This window comes from Battus philenor, unplaced genomic scaffold (assembly GCF_028537555.1).
Source record: "Battus philenor isolate CCGP_79_NKW_IND1 unplaced genomic scaffold, ilBatPhil1.0.hap1 SCAF_20, whole genome shotgun sequence".
In the NCBI taxonomy this organism is placed as follows: domain Eukaryota; kingdom Metazoa; phylum Arthropoda; class Insecta; order Lepidoptera; family Papilionidae; genus Battus; species Battus philenor.
This window is the reverse complement of record NW_027181683.1, coordinates 11,628,668-11,654,493: the sequence shown is the minus strand read 5'-3', so window position 1 is coordinate 11,654,493 and position 25,826 is coordinate 11,628,668. Positions and strand designations below refer to the sequence as shown.

General features: G+C 33.4%; 1 protein-coding gene across 2 annotated transcripts in view; it reads left to right on the top strand.

The window, feature by feature from the left end:
* LOC137922757 (androgen-dependent TFPI-regulating protein-like) overlaps window positions 1-24,779 on the top strand; it is a 39,848-nt gene extending 15,069 nt beyond the window's left edge. The window contains exons 1-4 of one of the 2 annotated variants that reach the window (XM_068765814.1): window positions 7,573-7,917; window positions 15,958-16,098; window positions 19,392-19,612; window positions 23,505-24,779. In XM_068765814.1, the coding sequence (XP_068621915.1) occupies window positions 7,669-7,917; window positions 15,958-16,098; window positions 19,392-19,612; window positions 23,505-23,820 (927 nt within the window). In that variant the 5' untranslated portion in view covers window positions 7,573-7,668 and the 3' untranslated portion in view covers window positions 23,821-24,779. Of the gene's footprint in view, window positions 1-7,572; window positions 7,918-15,957; window positions 16,099-19,391; window positions 19,613-23,504 lie in introns of those variants that run through there. The other variant, XM_068765815.1, reaches the window with a different exon arrangement.
* Window positions 24,780-25,826: the final 1,047 nt, after the last annotated feature.

The following is a 25,826-nucleotide window of genomic DNA, read 5'->3' as shown; positions in this document are numbered from 1 at the left end:
AGAAAGAATAGTATCCAATAAAGAGAAAAATGTATATGAAAGGGAAAGAAAGAAGAATTATAGAAAGAAAGACAATAAAGGAATGAAAGATCATGGGAGGAACGATAGAAGAGCGTGAAAATAAAAATATTACATGAAAAAATTATTAAATAAAAACAATGTCCCTGTCCCACAATAGATAGGGGTACGAGGGGTCCACATAGCGAGGGCCATAAAAAGAGTAGAGGTCCTTTTCGCCTATTCCCATGGAGCTATATTCTAAGGATCAATAAAGTTTTACCGATTTTTAACTTAGAGACATTGTAAGTGAGCGTATTGTAATTCACAGTGTTCGTATATACCATACCTTATTAAACCAAGATTTGTAAAGATATTTTTATGTATGTTTTAACTGAACATTTTTACAGTTGATTTTTTTTATGTAAAATGTTAAACAAAGGAGCTATCTTAAACCATCGTTCGAGTCGTTTCATTACAATATCTTCTGACATCTACATCGGTTCACACGTACCTTTGCGGAGATGTCGGCTGCTTATTATGCGGTACACACGCCCTTAATAATAAAGATTATTTTTCACGGATGTTTTTTACTATCGTGCTGTATTTCCGCGTATTATGGAAGCGTGATTATTGACGGGATTAATACGATGGATGTTATACATGAAGATTTAATGACGATAAAGGATAACGTACCATATTTTTTTACAAATTGGAGCCTGGTAAGTGATTTAATTTTTTTTTGTTGTTATAAAAATATGTACGTAATAGATATGTATTAAAAACGGTTAAATAATAATTGGGTTTGATGCAAGAGATCGGCTGAATACATAATGATTAATCAATTTTTCATAATCAATATCATGTCAGCCAATAGACTCCCACTGCAAGGTTTAGGCCTCCCAAAAGATCACAAAGATGACATTTAATGGTATACTCTATCCAAAAATCAATAATTTCAAAATGGCATTACACTACCCGGCGATAAATATTGCACATTGAACTTTGGAAAGAGACAATCGGCAAATTTCGTTGTTGTAGAATTTATTAAGGCTTCTTCTTCACAAATATAACCTCTTGCTAAGTAGATTCCAAAATATTTTTTTAATTTTCAATCTACTTAGCAGCGCAGATTAAAAAAAAATTGACAATCAACAAAAGTTATGTCCAATTGAAGTTGCTATTGCTGAATAAAATAATTTTATTTTGATCCGCTAATAACCGCAGTTCTCAGATTCAACCACGACATATGACAGACGATATGTAATTATCTATTATTAGTCGTATAGACATATTATAATGACGATATTAGTGTATAACATAACAATATATAGGATATTGTGTAGCATTTTTATTTACTCGTTTTTTGTAATACCTTTTCCACACACCAAGCACACGCACACGCATATGCACACGCACACGCACACGCATATGCACACGCACACGCATACGCAAACGCACACGCCCACGCCTTAGCCTATGCCCCCGCCCACTCACACGCACACTCACACGTACACGCACACGCACTCGCGCACGCACTCGCGTACGCACACGCACACGCACTCGCGCACACAGTTCACACACATATATATATAGGGCCGGAAGGTTCTCGGTAGACGAGGCGTAGGTAGTTCTCCCCCTAGTTGGGGTCCAACATGACATAGTAAAAGAGACAGGAAGTCGCTTGATGCGGGCAGCGCAAGACCGGTCAGCCAGGCGATCTTTACAGGAAGCTTATACCTTGCAGTGAGTGTCCATCGATTCAATAAAAGAGAAAGATTTCAAGAGGTAACTTCAGCTTGGAATGTCACTTAAGATGGTCTAAAATGGCCCAAGCACGTCTTGGCCGGTACTATTGCTTGGCTAACTTAGAAAAGCGATAGCGCTAGAACGTGAATTGAAAGAAAGAACTCCAGAAACTCTTTTATCTAAGATGATCGGAGGAGATACCACCTTCCATATACAGCCTTAATTTGTGTGGTACGTGTCTTTGTAAACATTAGATTATCTCGCGTGCAATAATCATAATAAAATTAATTAAATACATTGTAATATGTATGTTATATACATTTTAAGATCGAAAAGTAATTTTCTATAGAGAAGGGTAGTCAATAAAGGCGCTTATTCTTAAAAGGAGATAACGGCGACTTCTTTATAAGCATAACCTTATAAAAGATTTAATAAATGTTTTTAATAAAAAATATTTCACTTAGTAGCGTATATTTTAACTTGACCTCGAAAACCAGTTCGGAGATACATTCGAACAAGTAATATGTTTTCCTCATTATATATGTTTTTTATTTATTTGTTTCACAATTCAAATAGTTTTCATTGCTATGTATTTACTGGTAATTTTTGTTTACGTAAATAATAACTAGTGTGTTCCTTTTACGATCACAATATTTTATAATACTTATCCTAGAACATTGAAATATGTAAAAGGCCCCTGTTTTTCGGAAACTAACATTCGCCCCTTTCTTTTATTTCGTAATAATTTTTTCAACCTATATTTTAATGATACCCTCTTCTCTCGTCCTTTACAATTACTATTTCTCTATCTTCTTTTGTTCTTCACGTTATGTTACATTCTTTTTTCGTTTGTTGACAATTCTTTCACACATCTCTTCTGTTCTTTTGCTACAATCTTTGAAATCACTGTTTACTATTTAGAATTTTTGTTTCTTACAACTTATTTCTATTTCCATTTTTATTTTTACTATATTCCTTGCATTTTGATTAACTCAATCTCACGTTTTAAGATTTACTTTTGTTTAAAATATCCCTTATAATGTTGTGACAATATTTTAAAGATACATGGCAGTTGTCTGCATCTCCCATTAGGGAGGCGATGGTGTCAATCTCCACTCTTCTCTCCATCTTCATTTCTCAATCTTATCATTTTTTTTTGCGAATTCATAGTGACTTTATATGGCAAAGATTCGAAAAGGGTTACTAACGCATCGTTTATTTAGCAAAGAGAGTAGTAGTCTGGTCTGTGGGAGAGAACGTCATTACAAGGAGACCGTCTTGAACCACTCTATAACGTGACAGACTTGGACTCTCACGTTTAATCAACGGAATGCTTCATAATCCCTGTGTGTATAATACTATACGAAGTAATGTTTATATACCATTGCATCTAATAACACAATAAGTAGTGAAACTGTTTTTATCATCATCATAAATATAGGTTGTCCAAAACTGGATAAAGGGCTCCAGTATAAATTTTAAGCAACAACAAGCAAACTTAACAAAGTCTGTCCTTGTGGGTGAACGTCTTAAGCTATATTTACGTTCGAGGTCTTCACTCCATAATCTTAAAGCCACAGCGGTCATCATCCCAGGTCGTATGTCCAGCTGTGAATATTCTACGGCTGATGATGATACACCCTTACATGAGACTTCTATTATGCAAGGATCTTTAAACATCGTAAGCTTTATATGGATTGTAAACTACCTGATTTTGTGAATTTTATGATTTCTTACGATGATTTCAATTGTTTATTTTAAAGACAACTATATACTTGATAATACGCGTTATATTGGTTACTATGATTCATATACGGATCTCCTTATTAATGATTCAAAAACATGAATACATTGTGTTGAACAAGAACACTTTTTACTTGGTTTTTATGGTGAAATTGAGGGTGTTTCGCTTACGTAATTTCCTTCAACGGGTATCGTTATTACAGTTTATACGTCAAACACGTTTCCTTAATTACAATCGACGTTCAGAAATTAATGTGAATAATTAAAAAGAAAATTACTGATAAGCATCGATGTTTCCTTTATGATTGAAAATGTCGTTTAAATTTCGTACATTGAACCTTTTCAAGGCATTTAATATCTTCCTTTTTGATATAAACTTTACATGGATAACAAAGTTTATTGGAATTATTTTTATTCAATTCTCTTTATTGATGTACAGTACCCGGCGTTAAATATTGTACACCGAGCTTTGGAAAGAGACAATCAGTTTATTTTGGCTTCGTGGAGCACTATCTCTGTCCCACACTACCTATGTGACATTTTGACAGTCGTTTTCGTGCGACAGAGATAACAGATCGATGTGCAATATGATATATATTTATCGCTGTTAGACGAATAAAAAAAAACACCATGAAACTATGTCGTATAGGCTGTACAATCTCCAAAATTAGGTTAGATATGTCAAAAAAGCATACATATTACATTTATTAAACATTATCGAGTCTATTCCTCAGACATATAACTATGTATTTAATATTAACTACAAATATACTAAAAAAGGTTCTCTATTGTCGAGATATAGAATAAGCTCTGCTTAATATTCCTTGTATTATCAGCACAGAAAAATATTTGATATAACATATTTCAAAGCGATTACTTTTTACAAGCACTTTTATATATAATTCACGCGTTTATTGCTTTCACGCCTATAAGCAATTTTACCGAGACTAAAATAAAAATAATTATATTATTTATTTATTTCGATAAACATATGTCAAAATAATAAATGTTTGTATGTTTAACGCTAATAGTTTTAAAATTATTATTCATTTTAGCTTTTCAAAGTTACATTCTATCTACGTCATCCAAGGTTGACAGGTTTATTATGTATGTGACATTAAATCTGCCTGTGTACATTTATAAGAAATGTTTTAACAAATAATTAAACATATCAATTCTCTTGACTTTATTTTAGAGAAGGTGCTATATGAGATTTTAATTTTTTAAATTCTTTTAGGAAATTTAAATACGAACGTAAGTAGCCCAAGAAATAGGCAATAATATTTATTATAATTATAATAAATACAAAAGGGGAACGCCTGTAGTGTACTTATAAGGCACCGTGAAAAACAGGCAGTACCAAAGTTTCGACTGCAAAGAATCCCAAACGGAATAGGGTCTTTTAATAAAATGCCGCAAAATATTATTGGCTGATCATTGAAAAAAATCAAAACGCATATTAAAAATAAACTGACGGTAAATGCTTATTATTTAATAAACAAATATTTAAGTGATAAGAATCCACAGCAGATATGTCACTTGATTATTTTGTTTTTATTTAATCTATCTATATCTGATAAGAAATGTAGTTTTTAAAACATGTGTTGTTATAGATTTTCTTCTTCACAACTATAACACCTTGCGGAACAGAATTTATTTATTACGAAACTAAGCTTGTTCGATAAATCGCTTTTAAAATAAATATACAATATTACATACAACTAAAATAAACATAGCTGTAACAGATACACAATTAACTGGTTACGCATAACGAGCGCTGTTATTGCTAATTTGCTATTGCTAATTAATGTTATTTTTTTGTTTTGTTTTGTTTCGTGTGAAATTGTTTTAACCTCAGATTAAATTTTTGTAGTTCAACTATGTTAATTAATAATTAGTATTGTTGAGTGTTTTTTTCTATTTTTTTAACTTAGCATATATTTTTATTTCAATTTACTAGATTAATTTCGTTACAACGGTTGTTGTAAAATGTAAAATTTTTAAGCGTATTTTAATTGTTTCTAATGTTTTATTTGATGTATATTTCTAGACTTCTATACAGAGATACAAATCTATGATGCTAGAAAGCTAGTTTATTAGCCATGTGTTTATTTAATCTCATTGTATGTTAAATTATTGATTTAGTATGTTAAACTTTGTTTAATAGAGAATTGAATAGACTAAGGAATACGCATTACATTCTATTACCACGTTTAAATGTATATGAAGAAGAGAAAAAAGTCTTGGCCAAAATATTATCCTGTTTGAGGATCTGATATACAATCAGTCATTCTAGAAAGTCAACTATGAATAAAACCTAAGGCTGTGATATAGTAATGTCATGTAAAGTAATGTAATGTGATAATAAAAGTAAAGAATAATAAATATGTAATATAGTTAAAAATGTGGCGACGAACAAAAACGATGTACGAATAAAATGTAAATAAAAGTTATAGAGTGAGTTATTGTGGTTGAAGGAAGAATAGAGAATGCGAGATTATATGAAGGATGTTAGAAGAAGATGAAAAACATAATGTAAAGAACATTTCGTAAAATCAGTCCCTGTTATAGATTAAGAGGAATGAGAGGAGCCCGAAAAGGAGTACAATGAAAAGTAGAAGAAATATGACTAAACGACATACAGCAGAGCGATGTTAAAATGGATAAAAGTTATAAAAAATGTTAAAATCAAACGTATTATCATCACCATTTCAACCGAAATCCACCACTGGATATAAGCCATAGATTCCAAACAAGATCGGTCGGAAACGGCCAGTCGGTTTTTCAATGTCCTTGAAGAGGTTACTTATTCACCTTGTGTGTGGAAGTTCTACGCTGCACTTGCAGGTCCGTGGTCTTCAATGTAGAACCTTAAGGCTTCAGCGGCCATCATTCTTGATAGCTGCATAGCCTGCCAACGCCACTTCATTGCGAATCGAGCGTGTATAATTAGGTAAAGTTCGTCTACATTACTTTACTTTCATTCGAAGAAAGTTTACGTTAACCCCTAAGTTCGCAGTTGAACTAAACACGTGCAAGTCGATGTAATCAAGACGCGTTATGAAACGAGGAATACCGCGTTATCTAACTGAGATAATATAGGACAAAGAGCACACTACTGTCTGTCCGTACTACGCAACCCAGCACTGATATTGCTGTGTTGCCATCTTATTCAAGAATTATTTACCATATTTTTGGGTAGTTTTTCTTTTAATTTTGGTGAAAATATTTAAAAGCAAATTATTATGTTATTGTTATATTTTAATATTGGTAGTACATAAATAGGTAATTCAAGTAATAATTCGCTGTTTTATATTAATTGATCCAATTGTGAAAAATCGTACATTTTACAGTTGTATCATTTAATATCATAAAAGTTAGTTTTTACTATTTAATAAATTTTTGTGACAATTATTTTAATAGTAGGTTATTCTAATACATGGTATATTAATTTTATATTTTCTATTACAATGCAAGTAGCCAATAACTTCTGGTATACATTTTTAACACACAGACACACCCACACACACATAAATATATGTTTATGTATGTTTATATATATATACAATATAATACAAAATTTATTATGAATACAATAATTAACCAATAGAATGAACAAAAACACGTTAACATTTATAGAAGTGAAAAATATATCGCACTGCCAGTTCCGACGGACTCCGTAGTACTAGTAGTTATTGGCCATTTGCATAGCATTGGAAAAATTATTTATAAATATATATACGTATAAACATTTACATAAATATAAATCTAATATATACATACATATCATTTTTTATTCATATTAGGTCTATATGTACAAGTTAACTAACCGCTACTTATTCCACTTCTATTTCCATACTATGGTTGTCTGGAAGAAATTTCCTCGTCTGATAAGACCGTATTGTTCTTTTTCTTTACTATTATGCAACTAATTATATATTTTTTAGAACGTACAATAAAGAGCATTAAATTAAAATATGATAAATATTTTTACGGGTAAATATTTTTCGCAACTGGCCACACAGATGTCATTTGCGACTACCGTCTACAAGTCCAATTATGAATATAGTCGCCCAAAACAAGTCGGGCGTCTATTTAGTGTAATTTAAATTTAAGTTTACACTTAGTAATAACTATATATAATAGTAAGTTAAAGTAGTAAATAAGATAAACTTAAATATGGAGGAGGTGTGGAAAGACAGCAACGTGTTGTACAACGTTCTGTGCTTTCTCATAACGGAAAATGAGAAACTCTTCGATAGGAGTGACGCGAGATTGTATTGGAAAACAGTTTTTCATATTTTCTCTCTTCTTCATCACTTTTATGTAAGTTTGTTCGCCGCGCACTTGGAGTTGGAAACGAACCCGAATGTAGAAATTAGATCTCTGTATACATACAGAGTTGCTTATCTCACGGGATGGAATTTTGTAAGTACATTCTGTTTAATGTAGATATTTGATATTACTTCGTCAATTTTTTCAATTCATTATTGATAGTACATTAAACTTTTTCCCTTTTTTATAACTACGAAATTATACCTCCGGACCTCATAGGTTTTTAATTTAAAGTGACTTATTATTATTTCAATTGTTCGCAACTTTTTAAAATTATAAAAATCTATTTAAAAAATGATTATTATTTCAATTAAATCAAGCCAATAGATATATTTATAAGAACATAAATAGCTGTCATCTATTATTTTTGTCATAAGATTTAATGCGCTCTTATAATTTAGCATGTCAGAAGAAGATAACGTGATGTGTACAGTTTGATAGATGCTAGAATAGATCGAGTTTTTCTATAATGGCATCATATTAAAATACGTGACTACGAGGGTTCCAAACGCAGCATGATCTGAGAAGAGACCACTACGAACTCAGTTGTGTTATATTTTGAGAAAAATTTCATAAGCTTTCTCAATTTCATTCTGCATTTTTAAGGACGTTCTTCGGAATTAAAACAAATAATTGTCCTATCTCCTTTCTTCTATTGTACAACAAGACGCACGCATTCACGACATTCGTACACGGTTGAAATTCCTTCCACCCTCACTAAGCGTTTTGCTAATACTTTTATAGTGCGAACAGTCAAGGATTTGAACAACCTACCGGCTTCATTGTTACGAGACATTTATAACTTAGGAGTTTGAAAGACTAGCGTGAATAGGTTTCGTGTATCCTTTTAAGTTTCGTCATCGCTTAAGATCAGACGAGACATAGGTCAAATGCTTCGCCTATGAAGGAAAAAAATTTAGAGAAATGAACTTGAATTATCAAAATTTAAAAGTCATTGTTTAAGATTGTTAAATTGACTGCATATTTCTAGTTTTTTCCGCTTGACTGAGTTTCATAGACAATCATATCAGTTTACGTCTTTTTTTGTTTTCTAAAATTTTTATAGAACCATGCAGGGGGTGGTGTTGCACGATATAACTGCATCACTCCAGCTAGAAGATGACCATCCTCTAGACCTTTTACCCTTTTTATACCAGATAACTTACTGGTGTACTTCAAATTAAATGATTCATATATTCTGGAATTCTTTTTATAAAATCCGTACTGCTATATACGTACGTATTAACATACACATTTGAGTAGTCATTTTAATCTTCATTCAGAGAAGGACAGGGCTATGTGGGATTCCCCTCAGTGGGTCTCTTAGACAGGCCGCAGGATCTCTTACGGAACTTGCTGCTGCCTCAGTACGAGTACTATACCAAGACATATCCTGGGAGGAAGCTTTGCCTCCACCGTCTTCTCTCCTGTACCGCAGCAAAACTAGACCACTTCTCATTGCTGTCTTTCTCGGTTTGCATTAAATAGATGATGCAGGCCACCACCTTCTACACCTGTCAACCCAATGCTCCTTTAGTCGCCTCTTACGACAGGCAGAGGATACCTTAGTCCCATTCTAGTGGAACAAAGCGATCTTTGTCACAGCAGTTATTTGATGCCATGTTTACTAGACCCGTAATTATATATTTTTGATATTATTGAAAAATACACCTATCCCCCGATTTACACGGTAGATACGTTCCTGAGAAAAACGTGTAAATCGAAAATCAAAAATTTTCAAGTCAAAACCGTGTAAATCGAAAAACTCGCAAAAAACGCATAATTTTGCTATTTAACAGTTGTGATTTTTTTTTCAATAATTTTAGGTGTACACATAAATAAAAATAGAATTCATTGACAAGTTAAAATATTTAATATATTACGGAAAAACAGTTTTTTTTTTAATTTAATTACAATATACATTAAACAGAAGAACAAAAAGTAAATTACACTCATTCTTTTTTTCGGAATCGAAGGTTCGAATTCACTTTCATCACTCGAAGTTATTTGTGCCGATTCGATGTTTGAAGCAGAAATATTTATATTATGAGAGATGGTAATAAAATCGGTTATTAAAACAAAAAAACAACTTTTTTGGAAAACCGTGTAAAAGCGAAAACGTGTAAAACGAGTACCGTGTAAATCGGGTGTATACAAGAAAGATAGGTCTTGGGTTACTTTTGTAGTGATTCACATATATCATACAAGGAAATATAGTTGCGTAACTTATCTGGTAATTGGTGTACTATATGTGATAGACAAATATAAACTTATTTATCGAATAAGGAACCATGATGTATTTTTCGTGTCATTTATTACATGTGAAGTTATTGTACACGTTTGATACTTTGATAAGATTTTATTAAACAAAGCCGGGAACTTCCTGGAACCCGATTTCTTGCCACATGTAACCTTATTAAAAGACCTTCGAGTTATTAAAATTATTGTTTTTCACATTAACGACACTGCTGTCTGATTCGCAGCCTCCACGGGTTGCAGGAAATATATCGCAGATGACGCTTAACTTAAATTTATTTAATATGCAGGCTTGAGTTGCGTCAGTAACCATGTCTCTGACGTCTTCCTTTTCTTTTTAGCCTATAGACCATTGGGTACCTGGTGGTGTACCATTGGGTATATACCATAATCGCCACGTATGGTAGGCGGGTTGGCGATCATCATCGTGGCAAGCTTTGAAAGAAAGCTCTTTGATAGTGCGAGCCGTTATTCGAAATTTGAATTTATATGCGAGCCGCAATTTAATACGCATTAAAAAAAAACAAAAGATCGTTTTTTTATATATACATATTCATTTAAATTATTTAAACAAAAGTACAAAATATACGTATTGAAGTTAGATATAATGGCACACGTATATGACAGCACTCCTAATAATACTTAAGATGTCGGTTAGTTAATTATGATCGGTGTTTGGATTTCGCTAATTTTATGGTTGAATAATAATAATAATTATTCACGCCAGTAATTTGTTCCGATTTACCAGGAGCTGACATAGGTTATATAAATTGAAATATTTCAACAATCAATCGTTGAAAGAACTGCATGTTGCTCGCGAGCCGCAGTTTGACCACCCCTGGTCTATAGTTTGAAACGACGACAACAAGAATATATGGCTACTGAGGCCTTAAGAATCTGAAGGGGAAACTATAGATGCAGGCGGCTTTCGTCCGTCATACCGAAAATCAATGTGGAAGGCCTATGTCCAGCTGTGGTGAGTCCGACAGTTGAAATGATGTTGATAATATAATAACGTTAACCGTTAATAGCCTAATTTACGTAAGTGATTTTTTTTAATATTACTGTGTTTGCTTGAGGGTCTAGATGAAGGGAAAAATAGATTTTTTGTAATTTCGTTAGAAAGAATATTATACAACAGTAAAATTCGTACAGCCAACCTATAAAAAAACTAATAGTAATGTGAACATTCGGTTTAAAAGAACGGTAGCAAAATTGAAACTCTAGGCTATTAAGGGTTAAATTCCAAACATAATTTCGTATTTGTTTTATGATACCCACGCAATACACCCAACGTTTGGGTAACATAATATATATTTATATGCATATCATTTATATCGTCTAAACAAAACTCAGTTACTTATGTCAAAGCGTATTAGTTTAATTTATCTATTCAATCATTTTATTTTCTACCTGAATATTTATAGTGACCTCTTTTATAAGTTATAAAAAGAATACCATAAAAGTTATTTTTCTTAAAAAAAAAACTAGAAACTTTTGTATTTAAATCTATTATGATACACAGAGGACGCTGCTGACCATCCTCTGAAAACTTGTTTGTGAGTAGTGGCCATCCTTTATAATTATTGCACAAAGTGTGAATTACTTAAGATTTTATCCTGGGAAGTAAACCGCTTGGCTACAACAAACATTTTATTATTAAACAAGGGTGTAATGCTCCTTAATTATTCGTATTTATATAGTACCTTTGCCACGTAAATGTATATATATATATATATAGATGTGTGTGATTCTTGTATGTATGTATGTTTATACGTATATATATTTATATTGGTATGTTTGTATTTATTTTCAGAAGTGACTCACATGATAAGTTGCTTAGATCATCGGAGAATACACACGCACACAGGCACGCACGCACGCACGCGAACGCGCGCACACACACACACACACATGTATTTAAACCTACACCCTAAACTGCCCTCTCCTTCCTAACCCTCATCTCCATTTAAAGGTTGTCAGGTACAGATCGCCTCGTGCCATAAGACCGCTTCTTGTGCCATATAAAATGTTTCATTTTTTTTCCTCCTTTTTTTATTGTATATGGTGTACAAAAAAGTGTTAATAAATAAAGGGTGTTTCCCGGTAATTTTGATCAGACATCACAATACGAACACTATTCTAAATCAGGGTAGACGGTATCAAAAAGGTCGACGACAGGCCAAAGGTCAGGACACGAGACGACCAGCCGTGGTCGATGCATGCGTCGCTTATCTCCTAATTAGTAAATAGAATAAATTACAACATAACGCTGATAAGCGATCGTAGAGTAATGTAACCACAGAGACTTCCGTCGAAATTTTTAACGGAAACAATATCATAATATCCTCTTCCTTTTTTATCTTAGTCCTATTTTTTTATTCACTTCCTTATGTGTTCCTTGTGTATAAAATTGTGTATAAAAGAGGACTCTTACAGAAAACCTTCGTCCTTTATTGAAGATATTTAGTGTGAAAATCCTTAAAATAACTAAGTCAGACACACACACATTACAATCAAAATGGCCTTTTGATTGTAACTAAAATCAGATTGAGCCCCTCTATAGTGAAATCCTTTAACTTAAGGCTACGCGGGTTCCAAACGCTCAAGTGATTTAAAAAGAGCATTGGCTATCTAACACCAGGGGTAAACCAGCGGTAGAGTATTGATACTTGCGATAGTAAGTCACAGGTTTGATTCTCTAGATAAAGCCTTATATAATTCACCTTTTTTTCGATAATTATAAATGATTGCCACTGCTCACAAACAAGGTTCCAAAGGATTGGCAGCGGCGTCCTCTGAGTACCATAATAACACTTTTTGCTAATCTGTCTGCCAATATATATCTTTGAAAAAGGCCTTTGCTTTAAAATTGGTGTCTGTAAGATAAAACGGGGACAAAGGCATTTCATTTCACAGCAGTATTTTTATGCGAGTTATTGTAACTGAGGTACTTTTTATTTATATTACAATACATGGGAGTGATGATCGTAACACCATATGTTTACATGTACGGAGAAAACATTTATGTTTATGTAATATGTTAAACATTTATGATAATATACGTCTCTTTTATTGTAATGTAAATGCAATAGTCTAAAATTACCTTACTTTGTGCAATAAAACATCGGGTCAGTCATATTGTTATGGTTTGGACCTATTTACAATTATCTTTACTAAATAACCTAACCATTAATAAATAAGTACTCTTTGTATACATTACAGTAATAAAATAGGTGTATATATATACATATCCCCTATTTCCAATAGTCTTATCAAGACTTGAGAAAGACTAGGGAATTCTTTCATGTTTTGTAAACAAACAGGTTTGATTCCCGGTATACAATTTTATAGAATTCAAAATATGCATTAAATATAAAAGATTAAAGATGGCCACAGTACACAAAAAAAGTTTCAGAAAATCGGCAACAGCGTCCTATGCCTACCATAACACACTAAACGCCAAGCGTGGCGATTATTGTACATACCTCCACTTCTCGGGATACTTATTTACAACTTTCAGAATAAGTACTGTAATTTTTTTATAAAAATATTGCTCAATTGTAAAGTTTTCTAGCAGTAAATTTTTCTATTACCTCCCTTTGCGTACCACTTAAGTTGTTTTGATTTTACCACCATATTTTTATTTAAATTATCACATGACAAGGCTGCAAGTCCTAAAACATCTTTTAAAATATGCGACACGGTTTTATGAGGTGTCTTCAACTCCTTTGCTTTCGGACAGGATTACTTCTAATTCTTTCCCTTACTGCTCTGATCGCCTTTTTTGTACGAAGTTCTTTTTCTGTCACAAACAGAGAATGTTTTATTGTACCTATTAATATCCCGGCACACAAACATTTGACTAAACCAAGCATACGGAGGATTTTAAAAATCCATTTTAATATTACAAAATATTTTACAATACATTGGCGCGAAAATAAGAAAACATAATGAACTATAATATAAAAATGACAGATTCCAAATTCAAAAGTGACGTTTTGTTTATTTTTAATTATAACAGTATTTATGGCCAGATTAAGTAATGAAGACCCTGTCCTCGTGGAAGGATATACGTGGGGTCCCAACGGGACAACTGGTCCATAATTCATGCGCCGCTCGACAGTGGGAAGCCTTCATGATATTATTCACGCAGGTGTATAAATAGCCGTGTGTCTTTAACATTCCGTAACTGCATTCCGTATGGAACAATCACACAGTGTACTCGACACAACAATCTTTTATTTCAATCACAATATGGCACTCTACTCTTATCATTTTTGTGTTCATAAATTATCATCAGCTTCTATTTTATATTAATCTGTTACACTTGTTTTGAAACCTATAGGACACGTGATGTAATTAAAGATGGTCTTATCTTGAATTAATTGGTCAGCCTTTGTCTGTCCGCTTATTTTACGAAGACGTTCTTTGATTGCTTAATCGTTGACCTTAGCATTTATATCATCGACATTTTGCATCTAATTAATCCTATTGCAAATCTATTGTCTGTTTGTTTTATTTATTAAACACTACCATTATTGTTTTAGAATTGTGTATGATAAACTAAAAGTACATTACATCGAAGCTTTTCAACACGACGATAGCAACGCCATCTATTGGATAATGTACCTTATTTTCCACAGTAGAGGGTCCAATCGAAAATAGAGATATTATAAAATACCTCTATTTACATGATGATACATTTTATCTAGAAGTCAAAAATATTTATTTTATTATTATGATGTAAATAAGAATAAAAATATAATTTAATTTTATGGAACTGTATTATAGTCCTTCAAGTGGTGAGCACGAACCTGCAGATCTGGCGTGGGTTTCCCCCTGAAGGTTGAACGACTGAATAGTCAAAGGTCTAAGCAATACAGAAAGTACGGTACGGTGCGAGAAGGGCATCGGGCATCTATCAGAATTTAGATGATGAACTTAAATTTAATTCTATTTTTAAATACAAACCTCTCATGACAATTAGAACCATCAGATAGAAGATTTTGTTTATTTAAATTTACGATATTTTTATATGTGTAATAATCTTTAAAATGATCTTAGTATTGGACAGCATAGATCGTATCTATTTATTTAATGGAATCAGGCGTTACCTTGCGGAAGCCCATCCTAAGTAAGAAAAGGACCAATATTTAGCCACTTCCGCACATGCAGTGGTAGTCGTGCAACAAAGTGCACCGCCCGCTAGCCCGCTGATAAATGCGTATGCGGCAAACGATGCGAATCACACAACCCCCCGCCAAATCACTCAACACATGTTTCACCCCTCCACGGAGCATCTTCAGGAGTTATGTTACACCGATTAGTGCCAAACACAAAACACAATTGGCGGGCGGTGCACTTTGTTGCACGACTAATACTGCATATGCGGAAGTGGCTAAATATTGGTCCTTTTCTTGCTTAGATCGTATCTATTACATATACAGCGGGCACTAATTTGTAGATATAGTCATGATTACTATCTTCATTTGAGCTATAGCGTGTCCACAGCTGGACATAAATCTTCCTTGTAGGTTTCCGAGGACCTTAATAAGGTTGTATGTCCATCTTGTACGTGGACGGCGAATGTTGATATCATTATATAAGTTGATAGACACTCATTGCAAAGCGGCTTCTCCTAAAGATCGGGACAACTTGCGTTTGTGGTCACCACTCGGAAATTTTCGGTCCCATCGATCGTTAGTTGCACGAGATATTAACCCATCAACATTACTTTAAATGAGCAATTATCGGAGCTTCACTGTTGATCTTGGTTCTTCTGTGTATTTCCTCATTTTTGATTCGATCTTGCTACGAAACTTCGAGAATAGCCCTCGTTAAATAGATTTATATGTGGTTGTGTCTCTGTTTCAGGCATTTCAAACAATATTCCTCATGCTGTCGTTGGCTCATGACGTACTGGAATGGATGGACAAACACGAGAGTCACTTCGCTTCCAGGCTGCGTTATTGGCGTGACGTCATCTTTTCCGGACTTGTTGTTCCTTTCACTCTTGTAAGTAGTATTCATTTGTTTATACTATTATAATATCTCTACTCCGTCTTTCATTTCGGGCCTTATTGACAAGCTGACAGTTGCTCAATGTGCCGTGGGGGAGGCCATGCTCGCAATCTGTAGACAAAAGAAAGCAACCAATGGCAACTTTTAGTGGGTAGACCAAATAGCGTGTATTCACCAATTGCGTGAAGAACACGGACTGAAAATCTTGGTGTAGGACGTATTTCTACAAGTTAAATAGATGTGACAGTGGTCGGATACAGACCGCTTTCGACCGGTCTTATTTGAAATCTCTTGGGGAGGTCTATATCTAGAAGAGGCTTAAACGATGATAATTATTATCCACTTCATAGATATAGTGATAATTTATGAACGTTTTGAGAAGAAAAAAAAACATGAAAGAAGTTCGACGTGAGCCCGGAACAATAAAATCGAAATCAATATTTAAAAAAATTATTCTTTTTGGATATTTAAGAGAGAGAAGTTTTTTTCTTTCATTTGAAAATTAAACTAAAGTGAACAGAAAAAAAACCCTATATTTATAAAAAAAAAACATTAAAACTACATGAATAAATTCTAGAATTAAATTAAATTTCACAACCAATCACAATTCCTACTTAACAACCAATCACAAGTGTCGTCTGTGTGAAGCGACGGAAGATATGCGCGACAGAGAAAGAAATACAATCGTTTCGTAGTTTTGTAGCGCGCAGTTATCTGTGCCGGTTGGTGTTGCTATGTAGATAAGCGAGCAGGCTGAGCATCTTCAGCTCTGCCTCTTCAAACTCGTTCAAGCTATAAACGCCAACGACCAAACAGTGAGCTATTGCATTTATGCTGCTAGCCGATATAGGCTTTGGGCAGCTTCATTGAAATTGAGTCCGCGAAAACAGGAGGTCCGTGGATTAAAAAAAATTACGCTGGGTGATCGTACCCCAGTTACACGAAATCGCAGATACGTAGAGGAACTATACCCATGTAGGTGACCATTGTTTTAAATGTGGTGTACTGTAAGGTATGCGAAGCTAGGACTACTCGGAGGTAAGGAGTTACACGGGCCTTTCCAGATCGCCCTGACTTGAACGGCGGGCACCGAGTCATGTGTATAAGAGGGATGACTGCGATGTACATCGAGACCGACGGGGGGGGGGGGGGATTTATTTGAATTCCGCTTTAAGGGCGGCGAGAAGCGCCGAATGCTCTGCAATACAGAGGAAGCGTTCCAAAGGACCGAAGGCTTTGAGTTTTGCCGCAAGTAAGCAGACCTTGTCTAGGTCTACATTGGCGAGGTAATGCGCGAAGGCTTTGAGTTCGTCGGCAAGCGAAGGGGACCCAGTTTGGGGCTTGATGGGAGGGAGTTATTAGATACATGCAGTGTCCCCTCAATAGGTGGACCCACTACTTAGTTATGGTCTCAGGAAGATGCAGATAAGACCAGTCACCTTATCGATTTTTAAGGGAAGTCTATGTCTTGTAGTGGACATTCATTTAAAAATTACGTTTTATCATGCAGTGGAAGAACTTTGTTTAATCAACATTTAGTATGTATGATAGGTACCCAACGTGTTAGTTCAAACTACGTCTATGTTTGGGTATTGATTTTATAATTTAGACGTATTGTCAAATTTCGTTTATACATATTTGGAAGAATATACTCGCTAATTACGTTTGGAACTATGTAAAAACAACTCCATAATTTTCTTTATATAAATAACATATTTTTGTTTCTTCTATTGATTTTCAATAGTGTAAAAGTAATTAAATGAAATACATTTATACTGGGCTTACTTCAACCGGTCAATGTGAACACAGCTTTCTTATATGATCAATTTGGGCGAGGTTTGAACGATAATAAAGAATTAATATAATCTTAACTTGATTTAACATAGTTTTAAGTTTAGAGGAATGTATACCAACGTATTTCAAATATAAATTGATATGTATAACATATATTAACATTGTCATATTCAAGATGTTACATGTTTACATGTCTTGAGGTTGACAATCATCGATGTTTCAGCCCTTAGTCTCATTTTAAGGTATACGCTTCCCTCGAAGATATCTAAGGAGGGATGTACCATAATCGCCACACTTAGCAGGCAGGTAGTATGTAGAGGGCGCTGCTGTTCATCGTATCGAAACCTATTCGTGGGCAGTGTCAATCATATATAATTATTGAACTTAACAAAAATTGAAAATATAAAATTGTATCTCAGGAATCAAACTGATAATGCCCGTTAAATAATTAATGTTTACATAAAAAAAATTACAATAGTGTATACATTACATTGGAGACAATTGTATGTTTCGATAGCTTATTACCATGTATTATATGAAATGACTATAAAAAGGTTTATGTGGTATTACCTATATGTTAGGTTTCGCATCTTTTTGGATATTGTATTTATGTGTAGTTAATACAGACGATAGCGAAATTTACGAGTATATTATATATTTTAATACATTGTTGCTAAAAAAATATAGAAATAAATGGTTATATAAATGGTTATAGACATTTTATAAGGCTTAGGTCGCAATATTAGGAAAATTTCAAGGTCAACATCCAAATACAAAAAAAAATAATTTTGTTTCCCTATGTTAACGTATTTAACGATTTTACCAAATTTTATCAATCCTTTCTTTATTTTGTTGAAAATAGAATAAAAAAGATAATTATGTCGTCACGATTCATCTATACCTTCTAGAACATTCTTTTAAACAACACTGAATGTTTTCAAAAACACACTGACTCTCGCAATTTTTCGATCGTTTTGCTTTATTAAACCAAGAGGTTTCAAAGAGTTACATAAAGGTCTTTTATATTACCTTTTGAACATTTTTTATACAAATTCCATGTCCCAGTGACCCTAGAGCATGGTTGCACAGACTTATTAAGACTAGGGGCCACTCGGGCAAATCATGAACTGATAGCGGGCCGGCCGACAGAAGTATGGGTAATTAATTTTTTTTGTTTTTATTCTGGAGTAGAATTCAATATTTTTGGAATGTACGAGAGTATTATTTTTGCTGTCGGCGGGCCACCAGTATTCGACCGGCAGGCCGCGGTCTGTGCATCCATGCCCTAGAGCCTATGTCGTTGGTTCAACTAATTCGGTTCCCACCCACATCGTTTTGATTGACTAGTGGTCGTCATTCAGTAATTTTTCACTGTGACGAGCGGTTGTCTGACCTGGTAAACCTTGGTTCTTTCACCTTCTCGCAATAAAACTCCAAGGGTAGCTTTAGAATATTGTTATGTTTTACTATTAAACCATTTTTATTTTTTTCAGTTCGTATCATTGATGTTCTGGTGCGTGTACGCCGTGGACAGAGAGCTGGTCTTCCCGGAGGTATACGACGCTGTGGTGCCTTGGTGGTTCAACCATTGCGTGCACACTAACATCTCTATTGTGATCCTCATCGAGACCTTACTGCAGGCCAGGCGAAGACCACGTGACTTCAAGAAGGAGATCATATTCGTCACGGCTGTTGATCTTGCTTATGCTGTTGTGTAAGTTGTTTTATGATGATCAGGTTCCCACAAGGTCTGCCCGCTCACATGGTGAACAGATGACCTCGTTGAGGTCAACGAAATATGCTGAATATACCCTTCCATCGGGTAATATTAGAAATATTTTTGAGAGGCTTATGTCCAGAAGTGAACCTTCTATGATTATGATGATGATAGATTCTCAAATAACAATATCATCTCTGGGAATTTATTTCATCACTCTAGTATCATTTTTTGTTTTTATTTTTTTAGGCACTTTCTACAAAGGATAAGGTGTGTGTAGAAAGTAAAATAAAACAAAATTTTTACAATTCATACTTCGATGTCTTCATAATAGGAGCATATGAATTGACAAGTGCACTGTAAGACGCTTAGTCCAGACCAGTTTGTTATGGTCATCGAAAGATGGTACTATTTAAAATCTATATTGGATGCCTGTATAACAGTGAATATCTACGGCTGAAATAGTGGTAATTTATTTTCTAAAATATTACTTAAAATGGTCTATGTTACATTCATACACATTGTTAGAGTTTATTCAAATAATAATAAAAAATACCAAACTTCAAGGCTGCGACAAAGACTATTTCAACAGCCAATTAGTAAATATTACATAAAATAGTCACAAAAAGGTTTTAAGCGAAATAACTCATTTCTTTAGCTTCGTAACTTTTTTTATCTTATATTTAGCTGATACAGACTGACAGGTTTTTTAAATTTAGAAGATGATATTCGTCACAGTCGTTGATCGACCTTATGCAGTTATATATGTTATTTTGATATGATATATATTCCCACATTAAACCTATATAGATATTTATTTTTATCTTTTTTTTTGCAACGGAAAGTCATTGTTTGCCTTTTCAGCAGTATAGCGTCATAAGCGTATAAATATAGAAAGCTTGTATATTTCAAAGGTATATACGATGTCATTGACCATAGTGCTACCGAAACCGCTGTACCGCGCTTTAGGTAAGTGCGGGGCGAGATGGGGGGTGATATTAACTGATTTGTCTAGTCAGTTCATTATTAACGCTTGTAGCGGTAAAACTAATGCTTTTACTCTCGCCCCCCCCACCTCGTTCTTTTCTGAGACGCGGTATAGGGGTTTCGGTAGCACTGTAATGTTGCCCAAGGACTTCTAGGGAAGCGTCTGTTCGATACATTATATTATATATCACACCTGACTGCCTGCGAACTCTTAGATAGCTTATGCAGATATTTTTCGGAGCCATGAATTCCTGGAAAGTCATCACGGCTTGGTCTCTGTGATTGATATCATCAATTGAGTTCAATACTCGTGTTAAAAAGTGTTTACAACTTCTTTGGGTGAATTAGTTGATTTCAGAATAAAAAATTAAAAATAATAATTATTAAACCACTATTATATTTGAAATCTTACAAAAAGTTGCACATCATTATCATCATATTTCCAGCATTAAGGCTGTACTAGACCTAGGCCTACGATAGAGACTACCAATAGGACGGGTTGAAAGAGGTTTGCATCTACGTACCTTAAGGTCTGCCCACTTTGTCGGTGGACGTCGTACGCGGCCTTTATCGGCCTGTGGTCTCAAATCTAGAACGTGAAAGCCTCCGCCAAAATTTCAAGCAGTAGGAAGGCGTAATAAAGACAGGAAGCGATATAAAAATATTTCTTATGAACGTGTTTGTATAACAGCAGAAATGAAGCCGCGACCACATTATTCTTTTTTTATTTTAATTCTAGTCTCATGATCGACCATACGTATACGATTTCGGAAAAAAAATACCCGAAAAACTGGGATCCAAGTACAGTGCCTTGGAATATTCCCGCTGATATGAATCTTTTGAAAAAAAAAACCTAACTACCGTATATATTCACGGAATTTTCCGACGAACAAATTTTCATTGAAATTTTATTACAAGGTGTGCGAGTTTTATGTATATAAAATAAATGAACAATAGATGTTAAAAAAATATTCACATCACAGAAAATAAATTTTAGTGTATTAATTAGGTAAATATGAGTAATTATTTAAACAATTCGTGAAATTTAAAAACAGATAAGATCTTATTTAAACTTAACAATGTATTTTTAACTAACTAATGGTTCCGTAATACGTTACATGCGTCGATTATAGTAAATAAGAAAGCCGTGTTCACATTGAAAGATTGAAGTATATTCAGTAAATACGAAAGTAAGTATTACGAATTTTAATAATAGTAGAAAAATATTTGTTTAGTTATTAATTCATTTATATTATTGTCTATGGATTATTTAGAGTGATTACTTGTGTATATTAATAGAGATATATCAAAAGGCCATTTCGACAAAAACTAGAATCAAATTCAGCTTCTCCATAACGGCATTCTATAATTTAAAATACGTGGGAGACTAGAGTCAAAAATACGAAAGACAATAGACTAAAACGACTTTATGTTTGTGATCTTTTTTAAAAAAACCCGGATTGGGTAATTGATTTTCACGGTCAATGGTCAATTACGAAATAATTTTTTTTAATTTTCTTTAATTTACCAGAGGCATTAGACGGGCGTTTATTCTGAAAGTGTACACAGTTGCTTATAAGACGTTACTAATTTAATAAAGCCTATAGAAATTTAAACTTATTTCTAGGAGACTTTTTAGATCTCGTAGAGCTTTAAGGTTCTGAATGGAAGACATCCACCTGTATGTTTGATAGACGTCTTGTTAAGGTAGTTGTCGATACAGGTTGCTTCCAGGTCCTATTGTTAGTCTCTAGTTCTATGTCCAGCGGTGGACTACTGTGATGACAATGATGACGAAGACCTTTTTTAAGATTTAGTGTTCGAAAATTCTAGTGATTAAACTTTTAATGTTGTAAATGTGTTGCTAGTTTGTCAGAAAAAGTTTTAAAGCTTTTATACCTATTTTTAATCACCATTAATAATGTAATCACTTTTTAAAATATGTTACATTAATTTGTTTTTTATATTGACATACGTCACGTAACTTGTCCCAATACAAAGTCCAAGGAAAAGTAGTAAACAATGATTGATTTTCAAATGTAGTAATTCCAAATTTGAAATCGATTTGTTATTCTATTTACGTTACTTCTTTTACATTTACGTTCCCTTTTTTCAAGCTTTTAAATCTATAAGGTAGCGAAGAAGTAAAGTCATGTGATAAAATGTTGACTTGACTTTACCTTTTTTTGATAGGCAGATTATATTTTAAAAAGTTCATAATCGACTGTTAGTTGTAAAAACTTGCGTATTCTATATTCCGTACGTGTTCACAATTCTAAAAACAACAACCTTCTTTTTTGAGTATGGTAGAAAGTTTCTTTTTAAAGAAATACAGATAACCTTTTAGACGGACATTTGTTTGATAGACTTTTTTTTTTACTAACAGACACTTAACTCATATTTAAGAACTGAAAACTAATTATTAACAAGACTGTATCTCATATAACAATGTACGTTAATGTTACTTAGACACCTGATAAACATATTCAAGGAAGTTATCCAAATATTTTAACACGGTTTTCATATAAGTGTGAAAAAATATATTTATCATTAATAACAGGTGGAGCAAAAGTAATGTCATAATTTGAACTAGTCTTAATTTTTACTAATGGCGCCTAATATTACTGTGATATACATATAGAAAATTAGTTGTCAACATGCAATGGAGTGTATTTATATATTTACATCTTAAATGTCAAATTTGACATTTGGTGCCATTTGTAAAAATTAAGGCATGTTCACATTAAGACATGAAGAGAGAAACTCACTTCTGCCGATATAAACATTGTAACGATATCTTAGATTATTGTGCACGTGGTATTTCAAACTATAAGATATAAAGCGAATATACTAAAGGTTTTCCACCTCTGACAAACATTTAGTTCCTATATTTTTGTTTCAGATACTACGCGATCTATTTCTTTACTCACAGATGGCTGTACAAGGTGTTCGGTGTGATGACTTGGTGGCAGGTCTGCTTGTACCAGCTCCTCATCTGGGGTTCATCGTATACCTTCTACTTCCTCCAGTTTCCCATCAACAGACTGTTTCACGGGGATGCCGATGAAACGGAAAGTGCAGTGTCGACTGATAATGTCAGCACTGAGGAGGTGATGAATGGAACCAAAGAAGAGAAGAATGATAAACCTTTCTCAGAGAAATCGTGGAGCTTAAAGTATAGATCGAGTAGAAATCAAATCGAAGACTCAAATTTATAAATATTGTTTAGTGTGATATTACTGCTAAGATACATGTTTTAATTTTTTTTTAATTCAAATATTGTCCCTTTAGCAGTGCCTTTGATATAAGTTATAATAAATACCTTGTCAATTAATATATACTATAAGTTATTAATATTTGAAAACAATATTTTAAATATGCTCAAATTACTAAGTTAGATCATTTGGTCTCCAATAAAAATTTCATTTTAATGTAGGTTTATTTCAAATCCCTGAAAATTAGGTACAGGCATTGTTATATGATCTCAGATATAAAAGCACCTATTACCGCGGTATGCAAAATCGGATTTATCGAATTTCTGTTGCTTTGATAGAAAAAAATGCAAGTCAATTGAATTCATGTGTCAAAAATATAATTATTACATTTTTTTCGAATGAAGAAGCTCGGAGTTGTTCAAGCCACAGAAGAAATTATATTCAGGAGTTTGCTACGAGATCCAAATGAAGAATGTGGAGATACGTAGATGAAAGGAAGTATACGATATAGTCCAGCGTATTGGAAAGTTGAGGTGGCAGTATGCGGGTGATCTAGTGCACAACGATGGCCGATAGAGCCAAGTTTTTACAATGAAGGACATAGACCGACAAACACAGCATCGATATCGACGAAGATTAACAGGATCTTATTGAAGTCGCCAGAAGAGGTGGATGCCTGTGATGCAGATCCCTTTGGAAGTCTATTTGGGAGACCTATGTCCACCAGTGGGAGACTAGTGGATGAATCATGAGGATGAAATTTGTTTCTAGTCAGCGTGAAGCGAAACACAAAATAATTTCCCCATCTTGTTTCCATCGGATAACAAGACGCATTGATTCACCACATCCGTACACAATTGAAATTCCTTCCATCGCTAAGCGTTTTTCTTATACTTTTATATTGCAAACAGCCAAGGAGTTTAACAACCTACCAGCATCATTGTTTCTGGCCAATTATAACTCAGGAGTTTTCAAGACATAGATGAATAGGTTTTTTTCTAGGCGAGACAGAGGTCAAATGCTTTACCTGTAGATTATAAAAAAATAATGCATATTGCGGTAAAAGGTGTTTTTACCTTCCAAGGATATAAGAAAAATCAATTGTATGCCTTTTCAGTATGGTATAAAAAAGAAATAATTGCCTTCTACGCGTATTGTTGCCATTAAATATGTGTGAACACGATATCGAGATACTTCCGTATATAATATTGTATTTGAAGTAAATAGACATCCTGACTCTTTTCTTGAGATTTTTGTAAGAGTCAAGGATGTAAAGGATGTGAAGGATGTTCGAAATATCAACATATTTACAGACACGAAACCATACATTTTATTTGTAACTAAATTTATGCTATAATTTTAAATTTATAAATTTAATGAGTTTATTTTTAAAATAATGTTCTATGGAAGTACTCGACGAAGATTTTCTTGATCGTGTGTTAATATTTTATTTAGAATATGGGACCAATTTTATGTAGGGGGTTGATATTATATTGATATTAAATATAGATAACATATTCTAAATTTGAATTTTATAATCAAAGTTTCTGAAAATGTACATTGAAATTGTCCAGTTATTAATATAATATATTAAAAAAAATAGATCTTAAAATCAGTACATTTTTTATAAACAGGTTTTATATGTTTCCTATTCAAGATATAGTTATTATATTGTTATATAAATGCAAGTAATCTTACATTTTGTACAACCAAAAATTATTCGCCAGTCGCATTGTAATAGAAAAAATAAACTGATGTAACATATTTCAGAGTGATCGATTTATTTATGCTTTATATGTATTAAAAGTAAATTTATTTTGTGATCAGTAAATACTGATTGAATTTTTATTTATTTTAAATTACAGCGCGTGAAATTCAAGCGCGCGAATTTCAAAGTGCACTGTCAAACGTGCGATGTTCGTTTCCTAGATAAAAAAGACATTACATATTGTTTTTTTATTTTCTGTACAGTTTTGTATTTTTTTCCCAAAAGTAAAGTTTCCCTTCTA